General features: G+C 44.9%; 1 protein-coding gene across 1 annotated transcript in view; it reads right to left on the reverse strand.

Annotated features, from left to right (window-relative positions):
- ATG13 (autophagy related 13) overlaps positions 1–15,788 on the reverse strand; it is a 97,494-nt gene that overhangs the window by 40,877 nt on the left and 40,829 nt on the right. Inside the window, 2 exon segments of the mRNA XM_068260681.1 lie at positions 10,519–10,565; positions 14,559–14,678. Coding sequence (XP_068116782.1) covers positions 10,519–10,565; positions 14,559–14,678 — 167 coding nt within the window.

The raw sequence follows: 15,788 nt of genomic DNA on the forward strand, positions 1-15,788 counted from the left end.
AATACTAGTGTCATACTTGGGGTGGTAAATCATCCAAGACCCCACATTTTATGAAATTTTAGTGCATTTTATTCTGATTGGCGCCTCTATAATCTTTTGATGACTTCATTGTTCAACTATATCCTAAAGATCATTTATCTGCCTCATCCATTACCTATATATTATGATGTGATTCCTTTATGACGTAATTATGTTACTATGCCATCACTTGTTTATACATGTTTGTTTGTACGTTTAAAAAAATGTCTATAAAGTCAAATTTAACAAGAATCTCCAGGAAAGGGAGGATTTCTCCACCTTGTGAAATGAATGGGGCAACGCATGAAAACCAGAGAGTGCAAAGAAATGTCATTCCTACACTGTGCAGAAAAACATCAAAATCGGTTAACCCTTCGTACACTTACTTACATATGCTTTCATGCAAGTCAATCACCCAAGGACCACTGCTATCCCTACAGAATACATTCTCAGGCTCATCACCTCAAGTTATAGGCGAGGGGCCAAAGTGGGTGTGACCAACTAAAAGTAAACTCAGTTAACCCTTTGCACACTCACATGCACGTCTTTTATCAGCTGTAAGGCTACCAGCAAATCTGTCCATGACCGACGTCCAGTGTATTTATTACTGACTCTGAGACCTCCAAGGGGTCGGATATTATATGCAGTCTTCTTTCCTCGCTGTGCACAAGATGAAAGTCTCAGATCAAAGATCGAGCACCGGTGGTTAAAATATTCACAAAACACCCACGAATAAAGAGAAAACTTGAGTGTGTCTTTTGAGAGGCGGCCAAGACGGAACAAAGAGCCAAAATCGCAGCCTACACAGCACAGTGCAAGAACTTCTGCCTGGCAGAACTCCACAAAACTGCTCAGAAAGGCTGGGAAACAAACCAGAACTTTACAGCTAAATCTCCTCCAGAAAATAATATGAACTGGACAAAGGCTAAAGAAAATACTGACTGATGGTGCAGGGGACAAGAAACACGTATCCTCAAATCTGGGGACAGAAAACGATGTTTGTGCATCGGGTGACGGAGGGGGAAGCAGATCTGTACAGGGCTTCCCTTAGAGATAGTGAAGGGGAAGTGAGTGCACGTTTCATAATGACTAATGACATACTAATAAAGTACTTCCAAAATCAACATTTCATCAGAGGCAACTGGTTTGGATAAAGACCAGGACTTTCTTGAGCAACTAAATGAACTTAAAGAGAACCTAAACTGAAAATTAAAAGTTAAAAAGTAAAAATAACCATGCTCAGGTCATACTTACCTCCCATGTAGTCTACTCATCAATCTCTTTCTCCTCTCCTGCGTCCCATTTGTCCACTGTGCTCAATGGAATTCTCTGTCCTACATTATGAAAATGGCCATTACCCCATAAAAGCTTCCTGGTCAGCACACTATTAAACTGGGTTGTAACGCGATGAATTGGACGCGTGGAGCACGCAGCCTTATGGGTAATTAACCCCTTATGTCCCCGCGCCACACCTGCATTAATTAGTGCTCATTCTCATCACGAGTTCGAGTGCTTAGCCACTCGGATTTACTCGTGACAGCATCCCTGCAGGCAAGCATCCAGAACCGCTGGTGTCTAAAAAGCCTATAGCTTTAAATATTACACAGCCACACCAACCCCACATGTAGACAGCCTGTTTCAGGCTTTTGGCCCTCATCAGTACATGGCAGGGATTGATACGGCTGTATGAGATAGGGCTGGGACCAGTACAACAGAGTAACCAAGCAGCTCAGTGTGACTCAAGCAAGCCACTAGGAATGTATAAGGGGATAAAAGGGACCAAAAAGCCCTCCTACTAATAAACAATGCTTGGTGTGATTTGCTTTCTTAAAGCTAATGTAACCCCGTTTAAAAAAAAAAAAGTCAGATACTCACCTAAGGAGAGGGAAGGCTCGGTCCTAATGAGCCATCCCTTTCCTCTCCCGGTGGCCCCGGTGCTGCGCTGGCTCCCCCGTACCAATCCCCGGCCGCGGGGGACTTCGGAAGTCTTCAGGAGCCGAGTCCTCCCGAAGACAGGCGGCGCACACGCGAACCCGTCATAGAGGGCCTGCTCGCGTGCGCAGTGTTATCGCGGCCTGTCTTCGGGAGCACTCGGGCTCCCGAAGCTTTTCTGAAGCCTCCCTTTGGCCGGGAGACAGCGGTATTTGACCAAAACGGTTGAATACCGCTACAGGGGAGCCAGGACAGCAGCGGGCACCGGGAGAGGAGAGAGATTGCTCTATGGGACCCAGAGCCTCCCTCTCCTTATCTGACTTTTCTTTTTAAACCGGTTCCCATTAGCTTTAAAACAGAAGGAAGTCTCCTTTTGTGGTGTCCAATATACACACATGCTGATTCTAAGCCAGAACAAAATGGTATCAAAATCAAAGCACACCTAAAGTGTGAGGGATAAGGAGGCTGTAATACTTATTTTCTTTTCAACAATACAGGTTGCCTGGCTGTCCTGCTGGTCTTTTTGGCTGCAGTAGTGTCTGAATCACACACACAAAACAAGCATACAGCTAATCCAGTCAGACTTCAGTCAGAAACACCTGATCTGCTGCATGCTTGTTCAGGGGCTGTGGCTAAAAGTATTAGAAGCAGAGGATCAGCAGGACAGCCAGGCAACTGGTATTGTTTAAAAGTAATAAATAAGGCAGCCTCCACATACCTCTCACTTCAGGTGTCCTTTAACCACTTATGGTTTTTGGACGCGAGTCTTAAGTCCAGCTGAGTGCTCCTGTAGGTTCCAGGAGGTGAGACAAACGTCCTGCACTAGGTGCCGCCTCTGTGCGCTCCCGCCGCGCTCTCGTGCACACATTGCATGCAGCTTGAAAATGGACCCACCAAGGTTTAAAGAGAAACTCCGACCAAGAATTTAACTTTATCCCAATCAGTAGCTGATACCCCCTTTTACATGAGAAATCTATTCCTTTTCACAAACTGATCATCAGGGGGCGCTGTATGGCTGATATTGTGGTGAAACCTCTCCCACAAGAAACTCTGAGGACCATGGTACATGGTGGCAGTTTCCTGACTGTGGACCTCATTGCATTGTGGGAAATAGATGTTTACAGCTGTTTCCAACTGCCAAAAAAGCATGCAGCAGCTACATCACCTGCCCACAGTAAAAATGTCACCGTGTAAATCAGGGAGAGGAAAGATTTTACAATGGGCAAACACTGACTAAATCATTTATACATAATCATTGTAAAAATGAAGCACTTTTTTTATTACATTATTTTCACTTTAAATTGATTGGTCCCCTTTCAAGCCGCATAGGTTTGCACATAAAATTTACATACCGTAATCCTGCATGAACTTTGAAATATTTTTCAAGCTTTGTTACCTTGGTTGAACCTGCAGCGTCAGACACATGCACAGCTCAGCTCTCCTGCCAGTGCAGTGAGTACTGGGCGTGTCCCTTCTCTGATTAGCAGAACTGATGTCCCTCCAGAGAGTCAATACATTCTGCTCTATATAGCCAATCCAACATGCGGGGGGAGACTTAGCGGGGCGATTCATACTTCGAACAAAAACTGACCAGTTAAGAGTTGCACAGAAGGCTGCGTATTAACATTAGAAGACTACTTTAATAAAATTCAGTGTTCTCCCCAGGCTCTTTTAGCCGGGTGCTCCACCCGGCTAGTTTTGGTGAGCCCCCGGCTGTTATCAGCTCACCTCCTCCTCTGCTGTAAGCGGAGTTGTGCAGAGAAGCGCTGGCCCTGCATTCTCGCATCTCGCTCCACCCGGCTACTTTATCATGCCACCCGGCAGGAAAAAAACATTTCTGGGGGGGGGGGGGGGGGGGGGGGAACACTGAAATTAAATTAAAAAAGGACTTCTGCATCAGTGATGCCGGCCTTACTATTTGTGTTTTTTAGCAAAGGGGAAATTCTCTTTAAAGCGGACCTGAACTTAGAACTTCCTCTCTGCTCTAAAACATCCACAACAGCATAATAACCTTTAAAGAAAAACATTTCTTTGTTACAGCTGCTCTGCAGTGGCAGTCAGCTGACACTGAGAAGAGATCAAATTAGAACTTGTGATTAGATGCAGAAGAGGGGGAATTAGACAGGCTAAAGCAATCTCCCTAAATACATACAGGTGCATTTCTCTGTTTTCCTTATGTCCTGCGCAAGAGTTCAGGTCCACTTTAAGTACAAGTGCAAACAAGGCATGTATGAGAATGTCAACTAGGGTGGCTACAAAAACTGTTTGGGCTATCAATGAACTTTACTGAAACTTTCCAGAACCATTTAAAAAACCCCACGGCTCATGTTTACACAATTACTTAATTGTTAAAAAGTTTCTATTTACAGAAGACAGCAGGCAGGAAATCCCCCCATCTATTCTGTCTGTGCACCAAGCAAGTTGCTAGGCAGCAAGAAGGGAGGTGATAAGGGAGTGAAAGTACAATTACATCACCCAGAGTGTTTGCAGATGATGTACAGTTTCCTCTCAAAGCCCAAAAAAACACCTGGCTGGAGTCCTCATTTGTTTTAAAGAGGAGCTGTTAGGTATAGGGTCTCAGAGAAAAACAACACATATATCAGTAGCTAAATATCGGCTGTACTTACATTACATATGCATTTCACTGTCCACGTTTGGATTTCACAGAATTTTTATATAGTATTTGCAGAGATTGATGCTCCTGACAGCTAATGGCAGGTTCCATGTTTGTCTGTCTCCTATGAAGCCAATTGTGATGTCATATCCTCCCTGCTTCCTGATGATTCCACTCACAAAAAAGATCAGGATCAATGATCCTAATGGTTCATGATCCGGACAACACTACTGTGCAGAGAATATTAATTAGCCATGTGGCTAGGAACAATAGCGGGACTCATGCAGTATACTCTAATGGAACATGTGCTGTGAGTTAGGCTGCTGTTACATGAGCCTGTAACTTCTCACTGTGAAAGCAGCCTTAGGGCGGGATAGGGAAATGAAGGGGAGGACCAAGGGTGTGAACTGGGGAGAAGAAGCAGTCCCAGAATGCTTTTCAGTATCTGTTATGCGTCCTGCCGGCCTCCTTGGGAGCTTGGGAATAACCAGCCTTGCTGTTCAGCAAACATCAAAGTAAGAGAGATTTTTAACTTCAGTATTGCCTTTTTGTCTTCCTTCTAAACGGTTTAACACAGGAGAATAGAGGTTTAACTTAGCTTTTGCAGCCTGACAGTTACTCTTTAAAGAGAAACTCCAACCTAGAATTGAACTTTATCCCAATCAGTAGCTGATACCCCCTTTTACATGAGAAATATGATGCTTTTCACAAACAGACCATCAGGGGGCACTGTATGACTGATTTTGTGCTGAAACCCCTCCCACAAGAAGCTCTGAGTACCGCGGTACTCTGGGCAAACTGCCACAATGTAAGAATGTTCACAGACAGGAAATAGCTGTTTACAGCTGTCTCTAAGAGCCAAAACAGCTAGGAGGAGCTACATAACCTGCCCACTGAAACAGGCAGACCCCCGATCCGGACTTGTGGATTACCTAAACTGAACTCAGAACATCCTCTCTGCTCTAAAAGATACACAACAGCGTAATAACCTTTAAACAAAAAATAAAAGAGAGGGAGAACGAAAGCCCGATATGCTGTAGTAAGTATTGGTGATGAAAGAATATGCAAGGCAAGTAGAGTAATACTCATAAGTCAGGGTTACTGCATTGGCAACCACTGTATAGGCAGGTGAGGAGATTAGACCTGTCCCACTCAGGATTAAGAAGTAGCTCTCTGTAGCTAGGAGGAAATATAAGAATTTCCACCCTTCCATCAAGGGTGGACTGGTATAGTATCGAGGTAAACAGAGGCGCCACAAGGATAAAATAAGGTGACATTTTTAAAACATGGAAGTGGTGGACCCTTACCCACGCCAAAGGACACGACAAAGGGAACGTGTTAAGGTATAACACGAAAATGTATTTATACACTCCACAAAACTTTGCAATGCATTTCACGGGCGTGACCCCGCTTCATCAGGCAGTAGGGAAGGAGTATACAGTAACAAGTGTCTATGTCTCAGTCTAGCACCTCACATGAAACGCGTTGCAAACCGAAGCGTCCCGTCTGTGTGTCAGTGCTTTTGCGCTACTGCATGTCTTGCATTGACACAACTGTTGGGACAGGACGCAGGATAGTCTAGGAGGCGGCCGGGGGCGCGTGCATGTGCACTGACTGGCGACGGCAGCAGGACGAGACCTAGAGCCCGTTTTTAAACAGGCTTAGGTCAACTAGTGTGTATGTATATAAGAGAAAAGGTGAGAATTAACGTGGTTACTTTACAAAATGAGAACCAAAGAGTTGATACAGAAGAACGACTTTACTTGGTTCTCGCAGTGATAACTTGTTGAACACTTCCAAGAATGAGCACGAGTGGAGGGGCGAGGCCACGAGGCCGCGCATACAGCCGTTTTTAGGCTTAAAACTCCCTTGAAAGAGGTTTTTATTTTAACACATTAAAAATCAAATAGTAGCACGTAAAAATAACCCCATATTGTGAAGCAGTTATTAAGGCACGGTCTGCTAGGTCACACCGCTCCCTATCCAGTTGCTGTATTATACACTATTAGTGTCAAAGACCATCATACAGGAAGGCTAGATCAATAGTCCAGGTAGGTGTATCCATATAGTGTCCTGTTGTATCCAGGTTAATTCTGAGTATAGGTGTGTACAGTTCTAATGATAGCCTCCACAACGGAGTGCGGGGACGTGCAGTCAGGTAAACACCATAATCACAAGGTTTTGGACGATTTTTTTTTTCCCCTTCCCCATTCTTTGCATATTGTTCTCCGGATGGGCGGATGGGCGGTTGGGCCCCCCCCCCTGTTGTCTTTCCCTCTAGCCGTCCCTTCCTCCTATCCCCTTTCAGGTCTCTGCGCGTGGGGCTTGGATGGGAGCGGCCACACAGGGGCGCCGACAAAGGGGGTGGTGCTGGGGGGCGTGACTTGTGCCCTGGCGCCTGCCCCCTGCCTCTTACTGTCGGCGCTCACCTAATGCGGAGGCCTGGGTCGCGCTCTGGGCGTGCGCCGCCCACGTCACTTCCGCTATTGGTCCGAGCTACGTGGAACGCAGAGACCGCGCCCCTTGGTGGAGCGCGGCGGACGCACTTCCGTGGACACGCCATTTATGGCGTGGGGCGACACAACTGCACCCACAGGCAGTTTCTGCACGGCTAGGCGCCCTGAAGAGCCGGGTATCCCGGCGAAACCGGTCAGCTTACACTCCATCTCCACCGCTCCCACATCATCCAGCTTCGCTGGCCTTCACACCGCTGGTTTGAAGACCTGGATGCTTTACCATCATAGCTTCAATGAAGAAGCTTCTCCACAAGTACAGGCCTGTACCAACGCTGTGGTAGCTATACAACTTTACTGTATCCATGCTTTGTGGGACTGTGCTGTTTTGGATCCATGAAGATGTTGCGATTGGGCATCTGAGCTAAGTGGATTTATTGATGTACAGATTTGCTGTTTGCAGGGTGGATGCTGCGAGTGGGCATCACCGCAATACAGACTGAGTAACACATACTGGGTGAACCGTTACCTACATCTCCTAAATCGTCCAAAACCTTGTGATTATGGTGTTTACCTGACTGCACGTCCCCACACTCCGTTGTGGAGGCTATCATTAGAACTGTACACACCTATACTCAGGGCTCTTTCACATTAGGGCAGATTTTCTGCGTTTCAACGCAAAGGGTAAAGTTTGCGTTACCCAAGGTGAAATGAAAGTCCATAGACTTTCATTTTAGCTTTCACATATAACGCAGCCTTTTTGTGCGTTGCGTTACACTGCACCCAGGCGCAGTTTTTCGGCCAACGCTAGCTTTATGTGTTACAATGTTAGTCAATGTAAAACGCACACTATGTGCGTTTTTAATCCGTTAACGCAGGCAATCAGTCCCAGAATGCAACAGAGGAACAATGTAGAAAGTTGAAAACTAAAAGAAAAAAAATTACCTGCGTTTTCCTATGACCTGTAACGCATTGAAAACGGATTAAAAACGCACACTCACTGCAGTGCAACGCATATCAAAACGCATTAAAAAGCATACAACAAAACGTATGCTTTGAGCGTTCTCCAACGCAAGCTCTGATGTGAAAGAGCCCTCAGAATTAACCTGGGTTTAACCTGGATACAACAGGACACTATATGGATACACCTACCTGGACTATTGATCTAGCCTTCCTGTATGATGGTCTTTGACACTAATAGTGTATAATACAGCAACTGGATAGGGAGCGGTGTGACCTAGCAGACCGTGCCTTAATAACTGCCTCACAATATGGGGTTATTTTTACGTGCTACTATTTGATTTTTAATGTGTTAAAATAAAAACTTTATATATATTTTTTATAAAACTCCATGACTCATTGAGTGTTTTGACTTGCAGACCTTTGTCTGCTTTTTCTACAAATTCTTAGTTCTCAAACCATTCTGAGTCATGTTATAAACGGACTAACACATGTCATATTAGTTTGTGGTTATTGTTGCTGGTTGGAGCCCACTCTTCATACTCCCTTGAAAGAGGAACTGTAGTGAAAATTATGTCATGAATAAAATTGCTTCTTTTTTTTAAATATTAAAGAGGACCTTCAGCCTAAACAAACATACTGTCATTAAGTTACATTAGTTATGTTAATTAAAATAGATAGGTAATATAATCTCTTACCCACCCTGTTTTAAAAGAACAGGCAAATGTTTGGGATTTCATGGGGGCAGCCATCTTTTTGGTTGATAGGAGGTGACAGGGAGCATGAGACACAGTTCCAACTGTCCTTTGTGCTGATCACCCCTCTCAGTTGCTACAACAACATAGGAAATCCCATCATGCTTTGTACAGCATCAGGGGAAAATAGTTTTCTTTGATGGGGCAGAGCTTAGCTTTTGTGCAGCTAAAAATAAGGCTTGGGTCAGAAAAACAAAGTTCTGATGCTGTGAAACTGGTAAAGAAACACCAAGCCTTTTCAGTGCTGCTGAGTAGATTTTTAGTGTGGAGATTCACTTTAACCAGTTCAGCCTTCAGTCGTTTTCACTTTATGCATCCTAGCAATGTTCACCTCCCATTCATTAGCCTATAACTTTATCACTACTTATCACAATGAACTGATCTATATCTTGTTTTTTCCGCCACCAATTAGGCTTTCTTTGGGGGGTACATTTTGCTAAGAGCTACCTTACTGTAAATGCATTTTAACAGTAAGAATAAGAAAAAAAAAATAAAAAAAAAACATTATTTGTCAGTTTTCGGCCATAATAGCTTTAAAATAAAACATGCCTCCATAATTAAAACCCACGTATTGTAATTGCCCATTTGTCATGGTTATTTCACCGTTTAAATTATGTCCCTATCACAATGTATGGCGACAATATTTTATTTGGAAATAAAAGAGCATTTTTTCCGTTTTGCATCCATCACTATTTACAAGCTTATAAAAAAAAAGAAAAATAGAGAGAAATATTTCATCTTTACATAGATATTTAAAAAGTTTAGACCCTTAGGTAAATATTTATGTGTTGTTTTTTTTTTTTATAGTAATTTTTTTTTTTTTTAATTAAACATTTTATGTGGGCATTTTTGGGAGGGTGGGATATAAATAGTGTTTTATTTGGGGAAATATTTGTGTATTGTAATGTTTTTTTACTTTTACTTGTAGGTTTACTTTTTGGCCACAAGATGGCAATCTTGAGTTTGTTTACATGACGTCACTCTAAGCGTACAATGTACGCTTAGAGGGACATAGCTTCAGAAAAAGCGTAGCTTCCGAGAGAAGCTGTCGCTTTTTCAGCGGAGGAGAGGAATCAGTGATCGGGCACCAAAGCCCGATACATTGATTCCTGGGCTACCGAACCCGTGGCCGGGAGTACGGGTGCACGCGCGCGATCGTCCGCGGGAGTGCGGGCGCGATTGTCCGCGGGAGTGCGCGTGATCGTCCGCGGGAGTGCGCGTGTACGGTCGTCCGCGGGAGTGCGCGTGCACGCGCGCGATCGTCCGCGGGAGCGCGCAGACGCTCACGTGGCCTCCTGGACGTAGGTAATACGTCCTGGAGGCATAAATGGTTAAAATCACTAGCTGATGGCTGGACGTTGCCCAGGTACGTATTTAGCTGGTGTTGGCTCCGCCTACGTTTCCTAACCCTAACACACAATTACTCAATGACCTAGTTTGTGAGCTTTGCGGTCTTTGGCTAATGGATGAGCGGCTCCAGCTCACTGCGCAGGCGCAGCCATACTCGTACACGGCGGGGTGTGCAGCAATAACAACATAAACGACAAAAGCTTGCTGAATACGTCCCGGGGGTCCGCGCACAGCAATGGTGGGGGTGACGAGGACAAAGGAGGATCCAGAGACTTTGTAGGTAAGTATCTACCACATTTGTTTCAATCTGCCAAAAATGTTCCCAGCATTATTTAAAAGCAAAGCAACAAAAAAAATTACAGTATTCAAAAATGAATTGCAAAACTGACATAACTACGGGAAATAGTTACTGAAGAAGAAAAAGAAAACCACTAACTTTTCATTCATCTCCAGACACCAGACTTCCAGCTCCATAGAATCACCCTGCAAAGCAAGAAGAAGATTCAGCAATGTTTCCACAAAGCGTAACAATAACTTTCATTCATTTACACTAAATAACCTCAAAGAATAATGAGAAGTCATCTGTGTCAAGCTGTGTGCATGTTATCCTATGGAAGCCTTTGATCAGGGTCATATGGGAAGGTTGTGTAGTGATTATAATAAGGATTGGTGCACACAGACGGTTTTGCAGCGTTAAACGACGGTATCGATGCTCATTGTTTAACGCTGAATGGACAGTTTAATAGATGAATGGACAGACGTCAGTACGATCGCTCACTGACAATTGCAAAAATGTCGCGTTTTAATCCCGATCTCATTGTTGTCTGCCCAGCGCTTAAGACAATCATTGTTTATCGCCATGCTTTAACGCCCCCCCCATGGGGATAAAAAATGCCGCACGCTGGAAAGCGCCGCCGAAAGCCGACAAATGCTTTTCTGCACGCCATTAAAGCGGACCTCTAAAAGATAACCTAATAGTAAAAAAAAAATCTTTGTTACAGCTCTGTTTACAAATTAGCTGCTCTGCCAATATTCCTGAGCTGACACAGCGAAGAAATTAAATGACACTTGCGATTAGTCACAAATAAGGGGGGGGGGGGGGGGAGAATTAGACAGGCTGTACTCTCTAAATACATACAGGCTGCATTTCTCTGTTTTCCTTCTGTCCTGTGCAAGAGTTCAGCTCCAGTTTAACATAGTTGTTTGGCAATAAATGGCTTCAGCCAACCACTAACCATAAGTGGCAACAAAAGAGGAAGTGAAATGGCTTGGCACTACTGACAATAATGTATTGCTTCATACACCTAATTTCAAGTAGCACTTATTTACTGTATGCTATGTACAAAATGGATTTGTATGCATGTTCACTGTGAAATTAAGTGTATGATGCAAGAAATCATTGTCAGTAGTGCCAAGCAATGTGACTTCCTCTTTTGTTGCTGCAATGAACTGCTTTGGCTTTGAGCACACTGACTAGTTGCAGATCACAACCTCAGCTACAGTGATGTGAAAAACTATTTGCCCCCTTCCTGATTTCTTATTCTTTTGCATGTTTGTCACACTTAAATGTTTCTGCTCATCAAAAACCGTTAACTATTAGTTAAAGATAACATAATTGAACACAAAATGCAGTTTTAAATGATGGTTTTTATTATTCAGTGAGAAAAAAAACTCAAAACCTACATGGCCCTGTGTGAAAAAGAAATTGCCCCCCCCCCCCTTGTTAAAAAATAACTTAAAGGTGGTTTATTACACCTGAGTTCAATTTCTGTAGTCACCCCCAGGCCTGATTACTGCCACGCCTGTTTCAATCAAGAAATCACTTAAATAGGAGCTATCTGACACAGAGAAGTAGACCAAAAGCACCTCAAAAGCTAGAGATCATGCCAAGATCCAAAGAAATTCAGGAACAAATGAGAACAAAAGTAATTGAGATCTATCAGTCTGGTAAAGATTATAAAGCCATTTCTAAAGCTTTGGGACTCCAGCAAACCACAGTGAGAGCCATTATCCACAAATGGCAAAAACATGGAACAGTGATGAACCTTCCCAGGAGTGGCCGGCTGACCAAAATAGTTTTTCACATCACTGTATACTCTCCACCAATGTTTTCTGAGCGCCGGTCCATTGTACTTTTTGTTGCTACTACTAACCATAAGTGAAAGAAAAGTTTTTATGTTCTCATTGATTTATCATTCTATGAAAAATGGTTCAGAAATCATAAATTCTGCCAGTGTATGTAATCTTATGAGCACAACTGTACTTACCCCCTTCCAAGCTCTAGATTAAAAGGTTTTATATGAATGTAATAGAGCATTAGATTATATAAATTATGCATTAAAACATTTTAGCAAAACTTTAAAAGAGAAATATGTGCTGCAACAATTCCTTCTCCTTCATTATAAGCTCGAAGTGTACCTGAGATGGGCACTTAAAGATCCACTGTCGCGAAAACCGTAAAAATTAAAAATAATGTAAACGTATACAGATAAGAAGTACTTTTCTTCCAGAGTAAAATGAGACAAATTACTTTTCTCCTATGTTGTTGTTACTTACAGTAGCTAGTAGAAATCTGACATTACCGACAGGTTTTGGACTAGCCCAGCTCCTTATGGGGGATTCTCAGGGGTTCTCTTTATTTTCAAAAGCACTTAGTTAACCTCCTTGGCGGTTATACCGAGCTAGGGTCAGGGCGGAAAACCTCAGCTAAGAGCGGTAATCCCGACCTCTGCTCGGGGTAGCTGCCGGAGGCTGAATACAGAGCAATAAGCACAGCGCGATCATTTCTACATACCTCTCGGGGGATCCCGACGTCGGCCGGCATTCTTCTTCCTCTCCTCCGGGGGTCTGCTTCCTCATGACGACAGCCGGCAATTTTACTTTAGGGTTGCAGCGCCACCCGGAGGATGGAGGCCTAACTGCAGCGCTGGATCCCAGGGAGGTGAGTGATTGCAGAAGTGCTGCAGATCTCCCTGGCAGCAGGATTTTTCCAGGTTTTAGGGTCTGAAAGGGTGCAAAAAAATTGCACCGCTTTTAAATCCTAAAATCCGGAAAGAATCATAACGTCAAGGGGGTTAATGGCAGTTGCTCCGTCCAACTGGCAAAAAAGTGTGCAAACAGGTGGGGGGGAGAGGGGGGGGGGGGGGAGTATAGTCTGCATCTTTATATAAATCCTTTTCAGGGATCGTCTCTTTAAAAATAATAAAGGCCATGCGGAGAATCCCCCATGAGGAGGAGATGGGCTAGTCCAAAACCTGTCGGTTCTGTCAGATTTTTACTGCTTATTGTAAGTGACAGCAAAATAAAAGTAATGTATGGCTCATTTTACGCTACAAGAAACATACTTCTTATTTGTATGAGTTTACATGTATTTTACATTTTACAATTTTCGCGACAGTGGTCCTTTAAGAAAAAAAATATACATGCTTGGGGCCCCCTCCAGGCTTAGTGCTCCCATGCCATCCTCCTCCGCCACCTGGATCTTACAAAATTGGCTCGCAAAGTCCTCCAGTAGAGGCCAATTGGCACAGGCGCAGTCTGTTTTTAGTCTTGGGAGGTGTGTGCGGGCGGCTCTTCCCGGCGCTGGCCACGCTGGGGAGATCGCTTGCACCCCCCAGCCTCCAATTTCGGGGTGCCGCTGTGTGGGTTCCAGGCAGTGAGAGAGCCTGGGACCCCCGCGGCCCCCCGGTTGTATGGGGGCAATGGGAAGCCTCCTCGTGGCGCCCCTGGATAGTGCTATGTAGCATGAACTAATTCCCGCAGGGCGATTGTTTTGCAGTTTTTGACCCTGCATATTTAGACATGCAAAAGCAAATGCATATTTGCATGAGCAATGTCTCGTGATTAGCCAATAGGCCAAATTTGCAAAGCCAGATTTGTCAGGTTCACTTGGTTGATGCACACATTTTCTCTCTGTTGTAATTAGCAGTCTGGCTGCACGCTCTCCAATGGCTGAGAGTGATCTGCACCTGTGCAGCAGTACTGCGCTGGCACAGAATGCTCCCGGGCACAGGAGCACAAAGAGGGCGCACGCACAGCCGGGCATGCACAGTACACCCAGATCAGAGGACTTTGTGGGACGAATTTCTGAAGATCCAGAGGGCGCAGGATTGCGGCGAGGGAGCGATTAACCTGGAGGGGGCTGGAGAAAGCCCCAGGTATGTCATTTTTTCTTTAGTACCAATCTCAGGTTTCCTTTAACAGCTTTCAGCTCCCCGTCCCCTCCCCAAGTCAGTCTGAGGAGGTGCTTCCTGATAGGCTATGAGTAAGCGGGAAAGGCGTGGCCTCAGCTGATAGAGCAATCATTCTTTCCCCTACATGAGCACGTGACTGAAATAGGAGTGGCTCAGACTGACTGGGAGCGAGGAGGCAGCTGTCGGAGGAAGAGACGAGTTGGGTCAGCAGGTAGCTTTCTTTTTTATTTGCAATAATAAAGTTCTGATTGAAAAGGACTGAAGTGCTGTAAGGATGCCGTACCTCAGAGGTCTTCAGGGAGATCTCTACACACATGGAGCGCCCCACGGACGGCAGCTGCCCCGATAAGGCTTTCTTGGCTTCCTGGGTGACCTCCGGGATGTCCTTGATTGCCAAGTTGAACTGCAAAGGGTAAAAGATTCATTAAACTACTTATTACACACACTTTTTTTTGTTTAAAATTTGACCAGCATTATTTATCAATGTTAGTGGCTATTAGTGAGATGTTATAAGTGAGCATCCCGCCAGGAATTACAAATGGCGGCAGAAGCTGCGGTCGGTAGGAAAAAAAAAAGGAGAATTGTGAATGGTAGGTAAGTAATGGTGCTCCCTGACCCCCGACCGCTAGCGGTACACAACATTATGGACCTCCCTCATGAGGAGGTTTCATTTTTTAAAAAGTAAGAAAACAGTGCTCAGTGCACTTTAACCTCCCTCCAGATCTTCTTGTCTAAAAGAAGCTTTTTCACAAGCTTTGAGACCCTAAAAACCATCCTGCTAGATAGATCTGCTGCAGCCCTGCACATTGCACACCTCCCATGGATCCAGCTCGGGGTTACCTCTCTGAGCTGCGGATTTCAATCCTGAGCATGACTCGGGGTTACCGCTAAGGAGGTTCTTAAAGGGATACTGTAGGGGGGTCGGGGGAAAATGAGTTGAACTTACCCGGGGCTTCTAATGGTCCCCCGCAGACATCCTGTGTTGGCGCAGCCACTCACCGATGCTCCGGCCCCGCCTCCGGTTCACTTCTGACTTTAAAGTCAGAAAACCACTGCGCCTGCACGCCCGTGTCCTCGCTCCCGCTGACGTCACCAGGAGCGTACTGTGCAGACACAGAACATACTGGGCCTGCGCTGTGCGCTCTTGATGACATCAGCGGGATCGAGGACACAGCAACGCAGGCGCAGTGGTTTTCTGACTTTAAAGTCTGAAATTCCAGAAGTGAACCGGAGGCGGGGCCGGAGCATCGGTGAGTGGCTGCGCCAACACAGGATGTCTGCGGGGGACCGTTAGAAGCCCCGGGTAAGTTCAACTAATTTTCCCCTGACCCTCCTACAGTATCCCTTTAAGCTCCGTACGCGTGCTAGACTGCGGTCGTCGGAAAACCAGCAATCTCGGACGGTAAGCGATGAGGGAACGAAGTCAGCAAACTTGGATGATGGTTATCAGAAACTGTGGACCCCAAAGTGTGAAATTCGTCAAGTAAATATTTTTGATTGTTTATTCTCATTC

The sequence above is a fragment of the Hyperolius riggenbachi genome, chromosome 11 (genome assembly GCF_040937935.1).
Source record: "Hyperolius riggenbachi isolate aHypRig1 chromosome 11, aHypRig1.pri, whole genome shotgun sequence".
NCBI lineage: Eukaryota > Metazoa > Chordata > Amphibia > Anura > Hyperoliidae > Hyperolius > Hyperolius riggenbachi.